Source organism: Zingiber officinale, chromosome 11A, assembly GCF_018446385.1.
Source record: "Zingiber officinale cultivar Zhangliang chromosome 11A, Zo_v1.1, whole genome shotgun sequence".
NCBI lineage: Eukaryota > Viridiplantae > Streptophyta > Magnoliopsida > Zingiberales > Zingiberaceae > Zingiber > Zingiber officinale.
The window spans coordinates 5661186-5681071 of NC_056006.1; the positions used below are offsets into that span (position 1 = coordinate 5661186).

General features: G+C 37.6%; 2 protein-coding genes across 3 annotated transcripts; both read right to left on the bottom strand.

Annotated features, from left to right (window-relative positions):
* Positions 1–570: 570 nt before the first annotated feature.
* LOC122031190 (pentatricopeptide repeat-containing protein At3g56550-like) lies at positions 571–5215 on the bottom strand. 2 transcript variants are annotated; one of them, XM_042590333.1, is made up of 2 exons: positions 5085–5215; positions 571–2960 (listed from the first exon to the last, which is right to left on the bottom strand). In XM_042590333.1, the coding sequence occupies exon 2, from the start codon at positions 2938–2940 to the stop codon at positions 1210–1212; it is 1731 nt and encodes a 576-aa protein (XP_042446267.1). In that variant the 5' UTR covers positions 2941–2960; positions 5085–5215; the 3' UTR covers positions 571–1209. The 2 variants fall into 2 exon arrangements, with proteins under 2 accessions (XP_042446267.1, XP_042446266.1); XM_042590332.1 differs by having other exon boundaries at positions 571–2987; positions 5085–5213.
* On the bottom strand, positions 4940–9528 carry LOC122031191 (flap endonuclease 1-A-like). Its single transcript, XM_042590334.1, has 17 exons — positions 9469–9528; positions 9259–9375; positions 8645–8703; positions 8480–8539; positions 8326–8379; positions 8192–8240; positions 8019–8066; positions 7698–7763; positions 7456–7506; positions 7240–7359; positions 7024–7108; positions 6608–6689; positions 6151–6259; positions 6019–6075; positions 5880–5926; positions 5745–5799; positions 4940–5255 (listed from the first exon to the last, which is right to left on the bottom strand). The coding sequence occupies exons 1-17, from the start codon at positions 9478–9480 to the stop codon at positions 5091–5093; spliced, it is 1236 nt and encodes a 411-aa protein (XP_042446268.1). The 5' UTR covers positions 9481–9528; the 3' UTR covers positions 4940–5090.
* Positions 9529–19886: the final 10358 nt, after the last annotated feature.

A 19886-nucleotide genomic window follows, 5' to 3' on the forward strand; every position in this document is an offset into this window, starting at 1 on the left:
GGAAGAATTCTATTTCTGTTCTTACCAGAAGTTGGAGGATCATTTCTGCTCTTTCAATTCTCATTCCAGAATCCAGATCGGTGCTATCAGCCTTCCACCTTTGTTGACGTTTGTGGATTGTAACAAGGCCGATCCCATTGAATGCAAAGAGATCCTCGTGCTCATAGTCGAAACTATCTTTAAATCGGAAGAGCTTCTTTTCGATGGGCTTGATTCGGGTTTGGCAGAGAGGTGGGCCGACTTGAGTTGAGCTCAACTGTGAGTCAATTTGAATTGACTCGAGTTCCCCATGACTCAGACTGACTTGACTAGAACTGAGCTAATTTAGCTCTATGTTGACCCAGTCTTGGGCCCGGCATGTAACCCCCTTAAGTATCCGCTACATTAGGACCCATCTAACCTTGAACTGAATAATTTTCTTTTCTTCCTACATTCTTAACTTGGGTTTTATTTTGATATTTAGAATCAAATTATAAACTTATGTCCCAACCTTGCCCAACTAATCCTAAAAGTAAACACAACTTATGCATACTCAAAAATAAAAATTGATCTCTAAATTATTCCAATCAGTTGTTCTGTTATGTGGAAGCAATTAATCTGTTTATCCTGCTCCACATTAAATGACTGAACAAGAACATGGCCAAGTTGTTCATTCCCTAACCTCATATGCCAAACCCTAGCCTCAATCTCACTACTACACAGAGACAACAGCTGTGCTCACTTCCAAAGAAATTTGCCTATGTTCCAAACTAACCCTACTTTCTTATGGTTAGAGTATTCCATGAAGCATCTATACAACTACCCATTTCATGATCTCCGACTGCGAAATGCCGGAGGTGGTGTTCCGCGACGATGGGCTTTTTGAGAACATGTTAATGTCACTGTTTGCTAGGAAGACCGAGAAGTTTGCATCTGGGCATGTGTTTTAAGCTACAGGGAGGTTCTTCTGTCCATGCTCCCTCATGGTGCTCCAATCCTCGTTCTAAATTTGATTGTTTGTGTATTTGTGTACAGTGTAGAGCATTTTACCAATCGAACATCCTTCATACTTGGTGTTTGGCGATGTTCGGTGCTTTCTGAGCAGCATGGCAATCCCTTGCATTTCTGTTTTGATTCAGTGTATAATGTTGAAGTAGCTCGCTCGGATTGAAATTATCTTCTATCTTTTATCCGATAAGAGAATCATACGCTCAAGCTCTCAGCAAGATTTCACCAATAGTCGTTGCAGGTGCACATGCCGTTTTTGAAATGATGAAACCGAATGCGATCCCGAACAACTATCTCTCGATCATATATCCTGGAAGCAAACTTTGTCAGAGAATGACAATCCTTGCACACCCTCAGATTCTTCACGATTCGAAGAGTCATCCCTTTGGGAGTTCGGAGCAGCCCGAGAGCAATGGCTAACATCTCGCTATGGTAGTCGGACTCGCTGTTTGCGTAGCCTTTCTCAAAGAGCTTGGATCGACACTTTACATAGCCAAGAAACAATGCTCGGCTGATCATCTCCTCCACCTTCATAAATATATCTCCACTCTCCGGATGCGAAACATCACCGACGACAAATTTTCGAACTTCTCCGTTTATCTCTATGCAGCTCCAGCCAGGGGTAGTTTTGATTCCTTGATCCTTCACCAATTTTCTCATTCTAGAGACGCCTTCTTGGTCGCCGGATTGCTCATAAATCTCCGAAAGAAGAGCACAATCCCCCGCATTATGAGCTGACATTTCAACAAGGTTTCCGATAGCAATTTCACCGATCTCCACATTCCCATGGATCCTGGATGCATTTAGCAGCGTTCGCCATAGGACCGGGTCATCCTTGCAGGTCAAACCGTCGATAAATTCAAGCGCTTGATTGAGATTACCGGCACGACCAAACATGTCGACCATGCATCCATAATGCTTGAGATCGGGCTTCATACCATAGGCAGAGCTCATCAAGTGATAATATCTAACACCATCTTCAACTAAGCCATGGTGACTGCAACCCATCAGCAAACCGAGAAATGTGACGGAGTTTGGTCGGACTCCGGCCATCGACATCCTCTGGAAAAGGGAGATAGCTTCATTAGCATGGCCATGGATTCCCAGTCCGACGATCATCGCATTCCAGGTAGCATTGTCTCTCCTCGGCATTCCATCGAACACCTGGCTTGCCTCATCCAGTCTGCCACATTTAGCATACATGTCGATCAAGGCATTGCCGACGAACAAGCTCCGTCTTAAGAACCCATTTTCCGCTGCAAATCTGTGGATCTGGATGCCGAAATCTAATGCGCCCAAGTGAGAGCAAGAGGAGAGCAATCCGACGGCGGTGTACTCATCAAGGTCGACGCCGGCAAGCCGCATCCGGTCGTGGAGCGACAAGGCATCTTGGTGGAGCCCGGCGCGGCAATAGCAGGAGAGCATCGAGTTCCAGGACACCAGGTCTTTGCCAGGCATCTCGTCGAACAGCTTCCGGGCGTCGTCGATGGAGCCGGTGTCAGCGTAGGCGCGGACGAGGTTGGTGGCGACCACGACGTGGGAGGCGAGGCCGCGGCGGAGGATCGACGCGTGAGCCTCCCGACACTTGGGCCCGGCGTTGGCGAGGGCAGCGCAGGCCGTTAGGAGGGAGGAGAAGGTGAAGGCGTCGGGGCGGGATGGGGAGTGGATCATGGCGTTGTAGAGGAAGGCGGCGTGGAGAGGCGAGGCGGTGCGGAGGAGGGCGTTCCAGTGGCGGGTGGAGGGGGGAAGAGGGAGATGGGAGAAGGGGATGCGGTAGGCGAGGTCTCCGGCCGCCGAAGTGGAGCAGAAGGAGAGGAGGAGCTTATGGGCGACGTCAAGGCGGAGGCGGCGGTAGCAGTGAAGGAGGACCTGGGCGTGGCGGAGGCGGTGCATGGTGTTGCAGCCCTGGAGGAGGCGGAGCAATTTGGATCCCTGGCACATCGCCGCCGCCATCGATCTGGATCATGCTCCTGCTGTTACATTGTTTTTTTTTTCCATAACTGCGATCCATCAGTCCGATCGATCCCATCAAAATTTACTGGCAATGGATGATCTAATATTTTTGTTCAATCATGTATCTAAAAAAAAAACATCTACTAATTTATCAAACCTATTAATTTATTACTCAATTTTTAGATATAAAAAAAATTAAAAAGATATCCTACACCGCTGCACCAATTCTCATGAGGAGGGATCCTTTGATCTGTATTTAGTGGATCAAGATCCTGATTCAATACAGTGATAGGTGAAATTTAATCATCTCCACTTGTTAAATAGGTGAGGTCCATTGAATCTCGCCTATTATCTTTGGTTCAGAAATGGACCAGGGCAGACGAAACGAGAGGATCCTGCCTAAGTCCAGGCCGGATCTTCTGGTCCTCAATTTGCGGACCAGAAGATGGTTCACTGTATGAGGACCATTGATTTGGATAGACCCCATCTTTAAGTTGGTAGGATCCATCCAAATCAACGGTCTACAATAGTGGATCATCCCTTGGTCCGTAAATTACGGACCAGAGAATTTATCCTCGCCTAAGTCTCAAGGCCTAAGTAACAAGACCGGATCCTCTGATCCCTTTATCCTGGTCCGCTCCTGGACCATGACAAAGGGATTGGAGGGGGACAATGACCTCCCACTTGTTAATAGGTGGGGACCATTACCCTCCACCAATACAAAGGCTGGACCAATTCATTGGTCCAGCCTTTGCGGACCAGAGGATCCACCCCCTAAGTAACCATAATAAATATAGGGCAAAAGTCAATAGAGAGTGTTTTATTGTCCCCCACCTGTTAATAGATGGGGACCATTATCCTCCATCAATGTAAAGGTTGGACCAATTCATCTCCATCAATGTAAAGGCTGGACCAATGAATTGGTCCAGACCAGAGGATCCACCCACTAAGTAACCATAATAAATATAGGGCAAAAGTCAATAGAGAGTGTTTTTATTTTTCCAAATTAAGAGTATCACAGTTTAATTTTTTTTATTAATTACCGAACAGTCTTTAGTACTGTTAGCGTAATTTAGGCGGACACACTAGAACCTCTATAATTTGGTAATTACTATAATACATATTTAATTTGTTCACCATAATAATGATAATTTTATAACTATTACAATATTGATTCAACCATAACCTACTATTTAGTGTAGCCGTTACGAAACATTATAACAATTACAAATTATAGCTACTATCAAATAACAATTATGATTTCATAATTGCTTGAACACATTCAAGAAATTCAAAATTTAAATAAGAAATTTAGACCAGATATAATAACTAAAACACTTGCTAATTGTACAAGACAAGTTAAAAACAACATAGAGTTCTTTTAATTTTTGCCTAATATGAAATAGAGTGATTTTTTAAACACATTATTTTCATCCAACAATATCCTTATTTGTAAAACAAAATTATATCAAAATTATTATTATATAGAATATTATATACCAAAATATCATTTTTAAAAAATATTTTAATATAATTAAAATTACTCTAAATTAAATTCGCCTCAAAACTTTATTTAAAATAAAAAAAACATGTGTAATAATTTAAAATGCCACTTCAAAGCTTATATTATATTATATTATATTACTAAAAGTAAGAATTTTTCAAGATGTTTTAATATTTTTAAAAATTAAAGCTCCCTTTCCATTTTTATTTTTATCTTTACATTTTAAATATTTTTCAAGGCGTTTGGGATTAAGTAAGGTATTTTTAGTTGAAGGGGATTAATGAACTGTTCTTTTTTACATTTATGATTTTTTATGATTTTGTTGTTTGAAAATAGTCATTTTACCCCTTAAAGTTCCAAGATTCCCAAAACATCCCTCAGAGATTTTAAACTATTCTCATTTCTTCTCTTCAGCATTGAAGATCCATCTAACAGACCGTATATATCACATGTTTGCTTTTTCATTTTTGGAGTCAACTAACACAACAGTTCATGGAAAAGAAGTGAAATGATTTATAATTCTGAAGAATGTATTAGCCATTTTGAATTCTGAGAAGCATTTCAAAAAGGAAAGCTAAATTCCGATCAGTGAAATGAAAAATTTTCAAACTGGTTCGTATTCGGTCAAGAGTTAGCTTACCGGAATTCACAGTCCGAGACCGAGATGTGCAGGCGTCGAGCTTGGCAGTCGCAGAGCTCGAACAGGCGGCAAAATGTTCATTTGGGAGCTACAGATCACAGAGACATCAACAGCAGTCATGAATCCAGATTTGAAGAGTGCCCTGGGCAAGTGAACCAAGCATTTCCTTTCCTGTGAACCAGACATTCTAGTATTAAAGTTTAGACAAAAATATAAGATACAAATGTTATTAAATATATTAACAACAAGTTATCTAATCATAAATTGCAACTTATACATCTTATGACATGAAACTTAAAAGTTAAGAGATTAATTTGAACCATAGTACTGTCTGATAGCCAATTGACAATCATACTGGATATTCGTATTCGAGTCCGTGTAACATAGGGCAAATGAACTGTTAAAGTCTATTTCAGCCTTGGAGAAATGAACCTGAATTTACAAATCTAAACTAGAGAACCATATTATCAACTTCAACTTGGACGTGGAACATTTTAGATGATTTGAGTTTAACAGAATTAATGGATCAGTTCTCGGGGGAGCTTTGCTTAGGTAGAACTACATGCATTAATTATGGAGCAATTCACTTTGAACCAGAGATCTGAGAAGCCGTAAATCTCTAACAAATTCAGTCAAAATACATGATAGCACGAGACAAACCTTTGTTTTAAGAGGCAAAGATGCGCTTAGAACTGGTTTGAAAAAAGTCTCCGACCTGAAATGGAACTTAAATTCGTCATGGAATAGCTTATTCATGATTATGTACCGGACCAATGAGGATGTCAGCTCTCTTACTTTTCTTGATAATACAAATTCTTGACTCCTTTCATCCTTTCTATTGCCTGATTAACACAGAATCAAGTAGATATCAGAATGCACTCTTGTGGATATGAAGGTGGAATTTGTGCAACACGAAAAGGTATGCAGTGCATGCCTTTGCTACCCGATTTTTGTTGAAGCTATTTTCATTCACCAGAAAATTCAGAAGACCCTAAATGGCGAAAAACAGATGGATATCAAATTTGTAGAATATTTCTCAGCACTAACTTAATGTTGACGCATATACCTCCTCATCTGGAAGTGTCAATTTCAGCTCAGGGGTTTCCAAAGAAACTGTTGGCTCTTGAAAGAGTTGCCTAACTTCTGGATAAGGCCAATCCTTCAGTATGCGGTATCTGTGATTGGTGATGAAAGACAAGTTGAAAAAAGATACTGAAGATTTGCAACATGCAACACTGACTCTAACGAGGTTAGAAAAAGCAACAAAGCAGCTATGTACACCATGAAACATAATGAAAGCATAGACAGCTGGTGAAGGAAGAGAAGCAGCAATTCCAATTAAGCAAACAATCGGATCTCAAGATGGTTTAAAATTTATTACTGCAAAACCTATTCTCACTGGTTTTTCAGATTCCCGAGAATTAGATCAAGATGAGCATTAAAGTGTTCAGTATCAGAAATTTATATCAAATAGTCTAGAACAGACATCATTGTGCTTTGTTTAGGAATGACAATGCCAGTACCTTTCCTTGTTTATGTTCTGCAAAATGTTCTCCAGGCAACCATGTCGACGAATAAGCTTTAAAGCTGTTTGCCCCCCTATACCTGTTTCAAAGGCATACAAGACCAACAAAGAGGAATGATACAATCTTGTTTATGCAAACATATGAATGTGGATTAGGCAAGCATCCATACACCTACACTTGAAGAATGTAAAACTACATTTTTGTGAATGGAGAACTTGGTTATGGATTATGCCAAAGCCAGGGAAATGTAAAAATTGATAGAAATTGAATTTGTCTATAAAGAAAAATAAAACATTTATAAATGATTGAGTCAAGTGTACGAAGTACAAGATAGCAAAACCACAACTTGGCATGCCACAGCCAAAGGTATTAGAGGCTTAATTAAAAATGCATGATGCATGTTAAAAAGCTACCTCTAATGCTGTCACAGTAGTCACATCCAGAGAGAATACATAAGTCGATGAATTGTTCCATTGTGAGTTTCAGCTCCTCAAGAATCTGAGAGATTAAAAATGATAGAATGATTTCAGAACAAGGGATAGGCTTTGCAGGATTAATGCGTTGAATACTGTGAAAATAAAAGAATTTCAGAACAAGAACTCAGTATTTTAGCTTGAAAATTAGAGGACCTTAGACATTTGGAACTCTATCACAGGTATCCTTCTAGAGCTTGGGTCCGTTAAATGACGAACAAACCTAGGTGCTCCAAAGGTTAACGAATCCATATCTTCTGATGCTACAGCATAGACCTGAAGAGCAAAAATGAAATGGTATATGAACTTTCTTATGGAATGGTATAATTAGAATTTTAAAGAAAAAGCAAATGAAGAATTTGATTTACATACCTTCCCGGCTTTGCAAAGAGCTGCACACTGAGCTTCTGCTTCACAAGGTGCCTTAGCATAAACATGAAATTTCAGTTGACGTGGAACAGAACCAGATATCTAAAAAGCAGCAGCTTGCTAAATTTCTAATCAGTGTTTTTGGTAATAATTGCAATGGCAAAGAGAAATAGCTTTAATTAAGGAAAGGTCAAATTTAAAAATGCATTTCCTTAGTACAAATCACAAATATTTAATAACATCACCTCAATCACTGGAACGCCCATCAGTCTTAATAGCCTTTTACAATCTTCATTGTGCCTCTTGGTCATCTGTTAAAATGATCAAAAAGGCAGAAAAAATCATCCATCAAATGCCATTCCCTTTTATTTGAGATACTAATCCTAAAAGTTTCTTTGGTTTCGAATTCCATTAGTAAAGGAGGAAATTTTAGTAAGAAAAAAAAATTAATCCCATTGTAATTAATTTAGATCACCTATAGGATACTAGATTTCTACAAGCAACATAGCTTAATCAGTCAACAACTGATGCATTTCTGCTAGAACATAAAAAACACTGGATGTTACCTTGACGGTCCTTTTGCTAAACTTTTCAATTTCGTCTTCATTCCCATTCTAAAAGAAAGGAAATTTTTTCATTTCACATTATTTGCAAAAATGCAATAGGAAGGAGAAGGGTTGACAAGAATTCACAAGAAGCTTAATGTAAGAATAAATCTTGACTGAGCGTCTGACTTTACCTCCATTGCTGTTGTTAGATCTTTCATTGCATCCAATCTCTTCACATGCCTACAGAATTAGATGAGATAAAACAAGTATCAATAAAAGATCATTATATTTGAAGGGGTGTCAACAATCTTTTTCTGATGCATGCCTTTTTACCAGCTCTCTCTTCTTTAATTCTGGTGGTTGGCCATCAAAAATATATCTAGAATTAAGACACATGAGGGATCAATGAGAATTATATGAACTTAAACATTGAAATTGGAAAAGTGATGATCACTGTTCAGTGATATATGAGTTGTTACGCTGGCATTATTTCCGCCTGCAGCAATCTTGTTGTTCGGTTAAGCATTCCTTGCAAATGGCTATACATAAATCAATAATTTACGTAACTATACATTATCACAGGATTGGGAACAAAAAAGAGATAAACTATCCAACTCAGTATGTAAAGTAAACCCTTATTTCACCTGGTCACTTCACCAGCCTCATTAGTGAGGGTCTCAACCCCATTCCTTCCAACAGCCACCTGAGAAATTATAGTTATACAACAAAATTTGATTCAAAAAGTCACATCTAAAGATATTAGCCATGCCCATAAATCATTACTAGTTCAGTGAGACGCAACTAGGGAAATCAGACCAGATTCACTAGAATAGAAGTATTTCTTCGCTACCATTTTTTAAGAACAGATGTGATCTTATTCACATTAAACCCTTCCTGATTCTATCAGAAATCTAATAATAATACTAAAATTACACTCATCAAATTTAATTTGTTTATTAATATTCTCAGATTGTTGTTCAATAATGAAATATGGGGGACCCAATTCTTACAGATATAGTATAGACCGTCGGTAATCACGAGGAACCTACAAATCCTTCAAGGAAAAAAAAGGAGATTCCATTTCAATACGTCAAGCTAAAATCGAGAAGACTGTTCCGAAAGAAGAAAGCCACGACAACAAATTTGATTCGAAAGTGAAATCCAAAGAGATTATCCGTGCCCAATAAAGCCAGAAGAGCAGAACGAACGATACTAGTAGTAACTACTTCTGAGAAGGCCATTAGGGAAGTGAACCGACGAGGAACTGGTAGATGCTCATGCTGGCGTCCATGGCGATCCACTGGCCAGAGTAGCTCTCGAATGTCTGCTCCCGGATGGCACCCGGGGCGTTCTCAGCTATGAGCTTCGTTAAACCCTAGCAACCAAAGGGAGTTAGAGAAGAGGAGATCAGGAGGAAGGAACCGTAGACAGAGAGCGAAGGGTGGGCCGTGGAGGGAGACGACTTCACCTTGATTCCCATGGAGGCGGAGCTGAGAGCTGAGAGCGGAGGCGGGAGTGGAAGGTTGATGCGGTCGTTTGGGTCCGAGAGGGTTTTATTACTTACTGCGATCCAAACGAAATCCTGAGCGTTCGTTGGATGAATGGTGCGATGGTGGGCGTCCATCACATTGTGATGCCACAGTTTAACGAGATGAGATCTTCTAATCCAGAAAATGTTGTATTCCCGTGTCCCAGCGCTAATCAGACGAACTAAATCACATCTCAAAGATATAGTGTACATCATGAAAATGTCATAACTATCCGATCGATGCTGAGATACAGGGATATAATATTTTCGGGACAGAGGATCTCATCTCTAATTTAATAATCTGTAATTAATTAATGTATCCTTTCCGTTCCTTAATTATTTGACGATTAATTATAAGTTGATCGTATGACTTATTTCATATAATTCGAAGATAATATAGCATCATTTTTACAGTTCATTCCAACATAAATTTTATTTGGGCAATAATCGATAGAGCACCCTTATTTTTAGGAATAATTAAAAAGATGTCTTTATTTTATTTTTTTATCAAATGCATACCCCACTCCACTATCTCTAATAAAATCATATAGTTATCTTCGAATATAGTATGCAATATTATTTTCTTTCACCACACGTGTTAAATCATAAATCGGTTTACAGCAAATGGCATGTTCTCGCCGTAAATTCCTCCTTAACTTCTTTTTTATTTTAAAAATAATAATAATTTTAATTATTAAAATATTAAATTAACCTGAATCGATAAGGCTCGACGAGTCTTCGAACCAGTGTTAAATGACCTCGAGCTCAGCTCGAATATTAAACGAGCCGGCTCGAGCTCGGTTAAATTTGAATTTAAGTCAAACTTTGATCGAGCCGTTCGTGAACGGCTCGATTCGACTTATTTGCACCCCCTAACTATTACAATAAACCTGACCAGTTCCGAATTTAATTAGTGTGGTAGGAGCTTGTGTCTAGGGTTGTAAATGAACCAAGCGTTCGTGAACAAGCTTAGTGTTCGGCTTGGTAAGAGCTTGTTTATGTTCGTTCAATATACATTAGATTAATTAAACAAACAAGTTTGAACAGCTCGTTAAGCTAAACAAACAAGCTTGAACACATATGTGTTCAGCTCATTAACGTTCGTGAACAACATTCGTGAACAACGTTCATGAATAATGTTCGTGAACAATGTTCGTGAACAAGGTTCGTGAACAACGTTCGTGAACAACGTTCATGAACCATATTTATTAATAAAACTCTTTTCAATATGCTAAATAAACAATAAAATAAATAAATAAATTTAAATTATCAATCTTAATAACCAATCAAACAATAAAAAGTTTCAAACGATCAAACAAACTTGAATTGAGAACTTGATAACATCTAAACAAACCAAGCTCAAACCAAGCTCGAACCAAGCTCAAGCAGAGCTTGAATTGAGAGCTTGATAACATCTAAACAAACCAAGCTCAAGCCAAGCTTCAAACAAGCTCAAGTCCATAAAAAATAAAACAAGCTTGAACACTCATTTCAAAAGCTTAGTTCATTTTAAGCTCGGTTCATTTTAAGCTTGGCTCGGCTCGACTCGGTTATCTTATCAAAAAAACTTGAACACCCCAAAACTCAGCTTGACCCTACTTATGTCTTTTTATAGGAGTTGCTAGGGTGGAACGCCCTTTTCATACCAAATCACAAAAAGAAGCACCCATTGATGACTAAAAAATAAAAATAGAGGCACATTCTAATTTTTGCCCATTTTATTTACCAGATCGGATCTACAAGATACAAAATGGACATAAATTTAGGGGGTTTTGTTTGCATATGTACAAAGAAAAATGAGACCGAATTCTTCTTATTATTCTTTTTATAATCTAGTGTCCATCTTAATTAATTCTGGAGGTAAATAATTTTCTTCATATTCATTTACTGAATATATTCATATTATAGCCTATGCATACTAAAAATAGACCTCTAAAATAGATTAACTAAGGTTAAAAACTGAATGCATAACATATAACTTAGGATTTTGAGATATAACTAAGGTTAAAATTAGATTAGTTGTGATCTAATTAGTTGTGTTAAGTTTAAATAGGAATGATAATGAGTTAAGTTTAAATCTGACCCGTATTAAATCTGTCCCGTTCGCGACAGGTTTGAACCTGGTCAAATGGGTTATGACGCAGGTCTAAACTTGTTGACCAGGTTTAGAAGCGGGTTTGGGGGTAGATTATGGATTTCAATGAATCCGTCCTGAACCCAACCAGTGTATATATATATAGATAAAGTATTGGTTGTGAACCAGACAGTAATTAAGTCTTAGTGGATCTAGGCTCCCTAAGTCTTGGTTGGGACCAAGCGGACAAAATTCCTATCTCGAAATTAGGTGAATCAAATCTAAGTGATTAAAGTTTGGCAGCCAAATTCCTAACCGGAGGCTAGGTAACTCAAGTCCAAGTATGTGAAATTAGTTAGAGGTTGATTGCTTGACACAAATCTAAGTGTATGAAATTAGTTAGAGACTAATTGTTTGGCAAAATCGAACTAGACAGGTTAATCTAGTCAAATAAATGTGAGTAACTTTATATTCTATATCATACTCGTTATATGCAACAATTGCAGAAAAGCATGCTTGATAGTTCCAGGCAACCGGATGGAGTACAATGGTGATTGGCCGGTGTTAACTCTCAACAAAGGAATTTTAAAGGGTCCAAGCGACCATATAGGGTATAGAAGACCAAAGTATATGGGTGACCGAAGTGACTTTCAGGCATTTGGAAAGATGAAGTTAATGGCAACCCGAACGAGTTCGGTCAAGATGAGATTAAGCAACTGAGAAGAGTCCAGTCGACTAGAAAGCCAAGGTTAACATTATCTACCCGATAGAAAGTGTAGCCACGTCAGCATCTACACAAGCGACCGAGATGCTCCCAGTTGAAAAGCTTGAGAATAATCCCTTATTCAATCATTTAGTTCTGTTTCTGTGCTCTTAGTACTCTTTCGCATTTTGTGCTGTGATACGTTACGACTTGCGTTTTATTTCATTTTGATAATACCTAGAGTAACATTTTCTTTTGTTTTAGTATTACCTTAATCTTTTTATTGTGCTTAAATTTTTAAATTTTTTTATAAGGTTTCTCCACCTAAAAGAAATTAGAAATAAAATTAATTTTAAAAATTGTTGCATGTCTATACTTATGGCTTGGTGGATCAACTTCCATGCTTAAACTATTAGACTTCATTATTGTCTTAGTTTTACTTGATTGAATTAATTTAAGTTAATTTATTATTATTATTGCTATGCTAAATTGATTTAGTTACTATCTGCTCATATTTTGTGATAACTCTCACCCTAAGGGCCCCTTCAAGATTGCCCATACGATCTAGAAGGGAGATGGGCCTATGATGCATTTCGAACACTCTAGGAATTGATCCCATGATCTATTGTAGCAACACCACATGCAAGTATAAACTGTGCCAGCCTGTGAAAGTATTTGAAATTTGAATCTTAGTCCTCTTATTACTTCTCTGAGTATTTTAGCATTGAACCTTGTGTGATTCCTCTTAAATCATATACTAGAGAGGTGAGTGCGGGACACAATTTCTAAATGAACTTCTCATTCATTAGATAAAAAAAGATCATTAGGATTTCGTTTACCACACTTGTGGGAACCAAAATTCTTGTTTACTTATTTGTAGTAAAAAAAATGGTAACACTCACCCCAGAGTCCCTCTAGGACCACCCCATGTGATTTGGAAGAGAAGTAAATCATGGGGAGTTTCGCCCAGCATAGTAGTCCTTTGCATCGGGTCAGATGACCCCGAGATGCTTTTCGCACACATTGGAAATCACCCGTTGTGGTAAAAAAAAATTCTTGTTTACTTAAACTAGATGTAGTTATTGTAAAATTTGCAAAGTTTCATTATTAATAGTAGATTCATTGGTCCAATTCAAGTCATCTAATAAAAAAAATATATGAATATCGATCATCTTTGACCAAATAGACATATCGAAGAATACAACACATCACATAGTGGCCGAATGAAGAGAAAAAAATAATATAATTGACTAAGAATAGATGCAAAGCTAATAAAAAAATTAAGCTATAGATGCATTTTCTTCCTATTCTCCACTGAACTCTTTCCCTTAGGTTCATAGTGTTGATTCGGATAGTATGAAATACAATCGAAAAGTAAACTGTAAATGACTTACATGGATCTCTCGATGAACTCGCTCAAGATATCGTCGAAGACGTCGCTGCTACTGTCGCCAAGAAGATCACCACTCGGAACCTCCTTGAACTTTTTCACGAACCAAATCCCAGCCTCTGGGCGTTCTCTAATGCTCGCTGATCACCTCACAACTTCGTTGTGCTCTCTGATCACCTCCGCTTCATCTGCCCCCTTTCTTATTGCTTGGACGCTCCTTTTATAGGAAGGTTGAAGAAGACGAAGGGGAAAGGACGCCCCTTCGTCTCCTTGGCGTTTGCAGCAACGAGACGTTTACAACAACGAGAGAGATGAACTCCTTCGTCTCCTGTAACACTCAACATCTCCCATCGTCCAAGTCAATCCATAAGGTTATATGGTCACATAGACCATGTCAATCACATAGACTACAAGGTAATCATGTCACGAAGACCAGAGCAAAATTAGTCACAAAGACCAAATAAGTCGCGTAGACTTTATGAGGATCAAGTCACGAAGACCAGAGCAAAATTAATTAGTCACAAAGACCAAATAAGAACATTCATTCCATACATTAGGGAAAATGGTTCGTGCAACAGCAAACACATTGGGCATTCAACTGCTAAGAAGATTGTCACACCTTACTTAGCTGCTCCATAGAACGAATCAGAGACATAAATGTCCATAGAACGAATCAGAGATATAAATGACTTGCCTTTACCCTAGATTAAATTATTTACATCATTATGAACATTTCTAATCCCTCATATTAACTATATGTTAAGAGCATGTTCAACATCTTCAATCAAACAAATTATTCATAATTACATTTTATGTACTGAACTAAAAATGTAACTGGTACTAGTGAATAAATATCACAGATGTAAATTAATCCTAATCTTCATTTTTAGCTAGAATCTATTCATTCTAATCAGCCGCTTTCCTAGTTATACTCCATAGACTGAATCACCCATAGCCAATAGGAAACATGCTAAAGTAGTAGACACTGATCAAAACTTCAAGTAGATAGCTAAATAGTCACTTAGGGTAAGATTGAGATTAACTTATAATCTCAAGGGTCTCACATAGTAGATAAGTAGGGATCCATTCTCCTACTACCCTTCTTGTCGCCATAACACATGTGGTATGAATCACATGTTACGATGTTATTCTCTTTATTAAAAAGAGCGCATGTTTTTCTCAAATTTAACATCGTATAGATTTTGATCTAGACATACCTAATGTCTAATCCTGAATTCAACATATGAATTTTAATCTGGCCTTTAAGCAGATTCGGTAAATGGTAGGCGCATTTACTCCAATCATTACACAAATGATCTCATCTTGACACAATTATCAAGATGACCTTAACTTATGGATATGTCTCTATTCACAACTACATAAGTTATCCCATAAGCAACAGTCTTACCTCTATTTGTACTTAACAAATAGAGATGATTGTCCATGTGAGTAGACCAATCTCAATCTGCCAACATGTTTATCGAGATTTTTATTCGAATGTAACAAAGACATATACACTGAATAGATCATGATATTTTTCATTTATCAAAATGTCTTTACAATTAGTTATATTCTTCAAAGTCTCAAAGACTTCACATGTCCATGAAATGACTTTTTAGTCAATGGCTTAGTGAAAGGATTAGCAAACATATTTTGTGTAGGAATGTACTCAAGAATCACCTTTTTCTTGTCAACAATATCCCTTACAAAATTAGACTTCATTTCTATATGCTTGCCTTTGCTGTGATATTTGGGATCCTTGGAAAAAACTATTATAGCTTGATTGTCACAGTAGACTATAACAGGACTTCCACTGTCATAAGCAATCTTCAGATGCTTCAAGAACCTTCTTAGCTAGACAACATCTTGCACAGCTGCTGCACAAGTCACATACTCAGCTTTCATTGTCGACAAGGCTACACAAGCCTGCTTCTTGTTGTTCCATGAGATGGCGCCACCATTTAGCAAGAAGGCATAGCTAGATGTGGATTTTCTGCCATCAAGGTCCCCTGCCCAATCTGTATCTATGTAACCACTTAGACTCATATCTGATCCTTGGAAGCAGAGGCAATAATCCACTGTTCCTTTGAGATATCTGAATATCCTCTTCATCGCTTTCAGTGTCTCGATCCTGAGTTTGACTGGAAACGACTAACTAAGCCAACAGCGTAGCTTATATCAGGATGAGTACACAACATAGTGTACATCAAACTACCAATGACACTGACATATGGTTTCTTCTTCATTTCGGCTATTTCCTCAGGAGTCTTGGGATAAATACTTTTGCTCAAAACAGTACCTCTCGTTATAGGCGTCTGTTCAATGTTGCAATTTGACATATTGAAGTGTTGTAGCATCTTAGTGATATAAGCTTCTTGAGACAAACCCAAGAGCTTTTTTGATCGGTCTCTAACGATCTTCACTCTTAAGATATACTCTGTTTCTCCCATATCTATTATGTCAAATTGCGATGAAAGCCAACTTTTGACTTCTATTACACACTTTATGTCACTTCCAGCTATTAGCATATCATCAACATATAATGATAAAATGACAAACTTTCCTTTTTTCTTTCTTAGGTAAACACAATGATCCTCATTGATCATTTCGAAATCATAAGACAAAATGACTTCATTAAATCTTATGTTCCATTGTCTTGACGCTTGCTTTAGCCCATATATAGACTTCCTAAGTCTACATATTCTTTTTTCTTGGCCTTCAGCAATATAACCTTCTGGTTGTATCATATAGATTTCTTCATCAAAATTACCATTAAGGAAAATCATTTTTACATTCATCTGATGTAATTTCATGTCATATTGTGCTACTATAGCTAGGATAACACGTATTGACACAAACTTCACAACTGGGGAGAATGTCTCTTCAAAGTCAATACTCTCCATTTGAGTATATCCTTTTGTAACTAATCAAGCTTTGTATCGATTAATCGATCCATCTGCTTTCCTCTTTACTTTGAGAATCCACTTATTCCCAATAGCCCTTCGGCCTGGAGGAAGATCGACTAAATCCCAAACTTGATTCTTTCCCATTGACTCTATTTCTTTATTCATTGCAATTTTCCATTCTTTTCTATCTGAGCTTCTCAAAGCTTCCTCAATTGTTCAAGGTTTCTCATCATCAACCGGGAGAATCATCAATGTCTCATTCTCAATATCAAACCTTCTTCGAGGAATAATATGATGACTACTTCTTCAAAGGTTAGACTGTTGAGAAATTGACTCATTCAGTGGCAAATTACTCCCACTAGGTTGACTAGATTCAGACATCTCCTAATTTGTTGATAAAGGAACATTATCCTCCTCCTCTATCTCATATAGAGGAATTGTCTTATCAACCTCACATCGTGTTGGGAACTTAGTTTCAAGAAAAGTAGCATCTTTTGACTCTATTTCATAGATGGTTCCATCTTGTTGCTTACCAATAAAAACATAACCCTTAGAAGTCTCAGAATACCTAATAAAGATACACTTTTTACCTCTGGGTCATAATTTTCCATGTTCGTGAGTTTTATCATGAACGTAGGCAGCTGACCCCCAAAGTTTCAGATTACTTAAATCCGGCTTTCTGCTTGTCCAACGTTCATGTGGGATAGATGGAACTGACTTTGAAGGTACTTTGTTAAGTATATAGACCGCAACTAATAATGCATCTCCCCAATAGAAGATTGACAAATTAGCCTGTGCCATCATAGACCTAACCATTTCAAGAAGAGTCCTATTTCTTCTTTTAGCAACCCTATTTTGCTGTGGAGCTCCAGGGATAGTTAGCTGTCTAATAATCTCTTTCTCATTACACATTGTCTTGAACTGATCAGACAAATATTCACCTCTACGGTCAGTGCGTAAGGTTTTAATCTTACGTTCCAATTGATTCTCAACTTCGTTCAAGGAACGAATAAAACAATCCAATGCTTCAGATTTGTGAGAAATCAAATACACATGATCAAAACGTGTGAAGTCATCAATAAATGTAATGAAATAAGAACTCTCATTTCTAGCCTTCATATTCATCGTACCACAAATATCTGAATGAATTAATTGCAATGGTGATTCAGCCCTAATAGCTTTACCAAATGATTTTCTAGTCGTCTTTCCAACAAGACAATGCTCACATATAGACAAGTTAATCTTAGTATGAGTGCCTAAAAGGTCCTCCTTAGCTAATCTATTCATTCGTTCTTGTCCTATATGTCCTAGCCTAGCATGCCAAATTTCATTATTAACATCAGCATTACTAGTAAGAGCAATGTTTGAAAAACAACCATCATTATTATTTGGTTCTACATCAAGAATCATAAAACCATTTGTTACATAACCATACCCAATTAACACAGAGTTAATTCAAAGTTCCACACAACGACTATAAAAATTTACATTATAACCTAAATCAAGAAGACAAATGACGGAAACCAGATTTCGTCGAATCTCAGGAGCATACAAGACATCATGTAGAAACAGGGTGCGCCCACCACGTAGATTGAGCTTTGCAAGTGCCAATTCCTTTGACTTCAATTCTTGCATTGTTTCCTACATATATCCATTTGTTGCCAGCTGTACCTGACAGTACTCCACATATGTAGCTTGATCACATGCTACGTGGTTCATTGCTTCTGAATCTACAATCCACAAAGGATATGAATCAAATTACAACACTGTACTTGCAACATATTGCTTGTGGAAAGAAGATAACAATGGACATACCTTTTTAGGCTCAGTACAATCCCGAGCAAAATGACCCTTCTTGTCACAGTTGAAGCAGGTCAACTTGCTCATAGGTCTTTGTCTATATCTCTTTCCTTTCTTCTTAATTTGGTTTTTAACATCAACAGCACTAGCCTCCTTTCATTTTCCCTTTCCTTTCTTAAACCATCTTTTCTTATTCTTGGAACTAGAACCTTCAGCTACAAAAGCTTGACCAAAAATCCCCTTGCGGATTCAATCCTCTCAGCCTCAAGTTCAACATGATTTGAGACATCGGTGAAAGTCTTGATACTCTCATTATGGGTCAGATTCTATTTCATCGTTTCCCAAGAATTAGGAAGGGAACGGATAACTGCTTGAACCTATTGTTCATCGGTCAACGCATGACCAGCAGTCTTAAGCTCTCGAATCATATTACCCATCTCCCTGAGATGGTGGGCCATGGTAACATTCGAGCATTTTTTATAGTTATCAAACTTGATAGTTAGCTGACAGAGCTTACTCAGACCGACTCCACTGTACTTCTCTCTAAGGGCTACCCAGACAGCATGAGCAGATGATAATGACTCATACTTAAATACCAAGTCATCCACCATTGAATTAATCAATATACCCGTAGCAATAAAGTCCTTCCTTTTCCATGCCTTATAGGCATCAAGGTCACGTATGTGCTGTGCTATAGAACCATCAATCGGTTCCTCCCTGATTTGATTTACAGCCTCTAGAACTTCTTGTTCCTCAAGAACATATTGTATCTTGAGGTGCCAGATTTTATAGTTATCCCCATATAATTTCTCATCCTTATTGAGCTCAGTTATGATGTTTTTAGTTATCATGATCTACATAAATAAACACATTATTTATTATTTCAGTGTAATTTATATATGTGTAATTATTTATTGACTCAGTGTAAATTAGAGTTAGTTTACAAAATCAAGTGATAACATTGTTTCCACTCATCATTTGTATGTTATAATCTAATCAACATTGATCAATCATATTACACATATCCCATCTAATGAACGAATCATTATTAAAATGAATTAATCATTTTTCATATGAACTAATCATATCATGAAATGAACTAATTATTTCCAAGTTTGTTAACATATAACATAACTTTTCATTATATAATTCTGTTCGTACATAACGACAGAAATTATTACATAACTCAAAAACTAGATGAGCTAACACTGTTCGTACATAATGACAATAAACAGAACACTAGCAACATAGATAAGCTAGCACTACTCCCACTAAGATAAATGCTAGAGCAGTGGATAATTACATTCTGTTTATCCCGGATTCTATAATGGATGGTTCAGCCTCAGATGTATCCATTAGATCTATTTTTGGATCTTCTACACACTCTTAAGGATCCTCCTCTGATTCTTCGGGATCCATCTCTAGATCCTCCTCGGGATCCATCTCTGGATCCTCCTCAAAATCTTCAGGATCCATTTCTGGATC

What these genes read in the sequence shown, in the direction of transcription:
- LOC122031190 (XM_042590333.1), bottom strand. Translation starts at nt 2,940, where the DNA reads ATGGCGGCGGCGATGTGCCAGGGATCCAAATTGCTCCGCCTCCTCCAG.
- LOC122031191 (XM_042590334.1), bottom strand. An exon ending in TTAGCAAAAGGACCGTCAAG is followed by an intron (nt 7,764 to 8,018) that starts GTAACATCCAGT and finishes TCATTTTAACAG; the next exon opens with ATGACCAAGAGGCACAATGA. An exon ending in CTCTTTGCAAAGCCGGGAAG is followed by an intron (nt 7,360 to 7,455) that starts GTATGTAAATCA and finishes TTTGCTCTTCAG; the next exon opens with GTCTATGCTGTAGCATCAGA.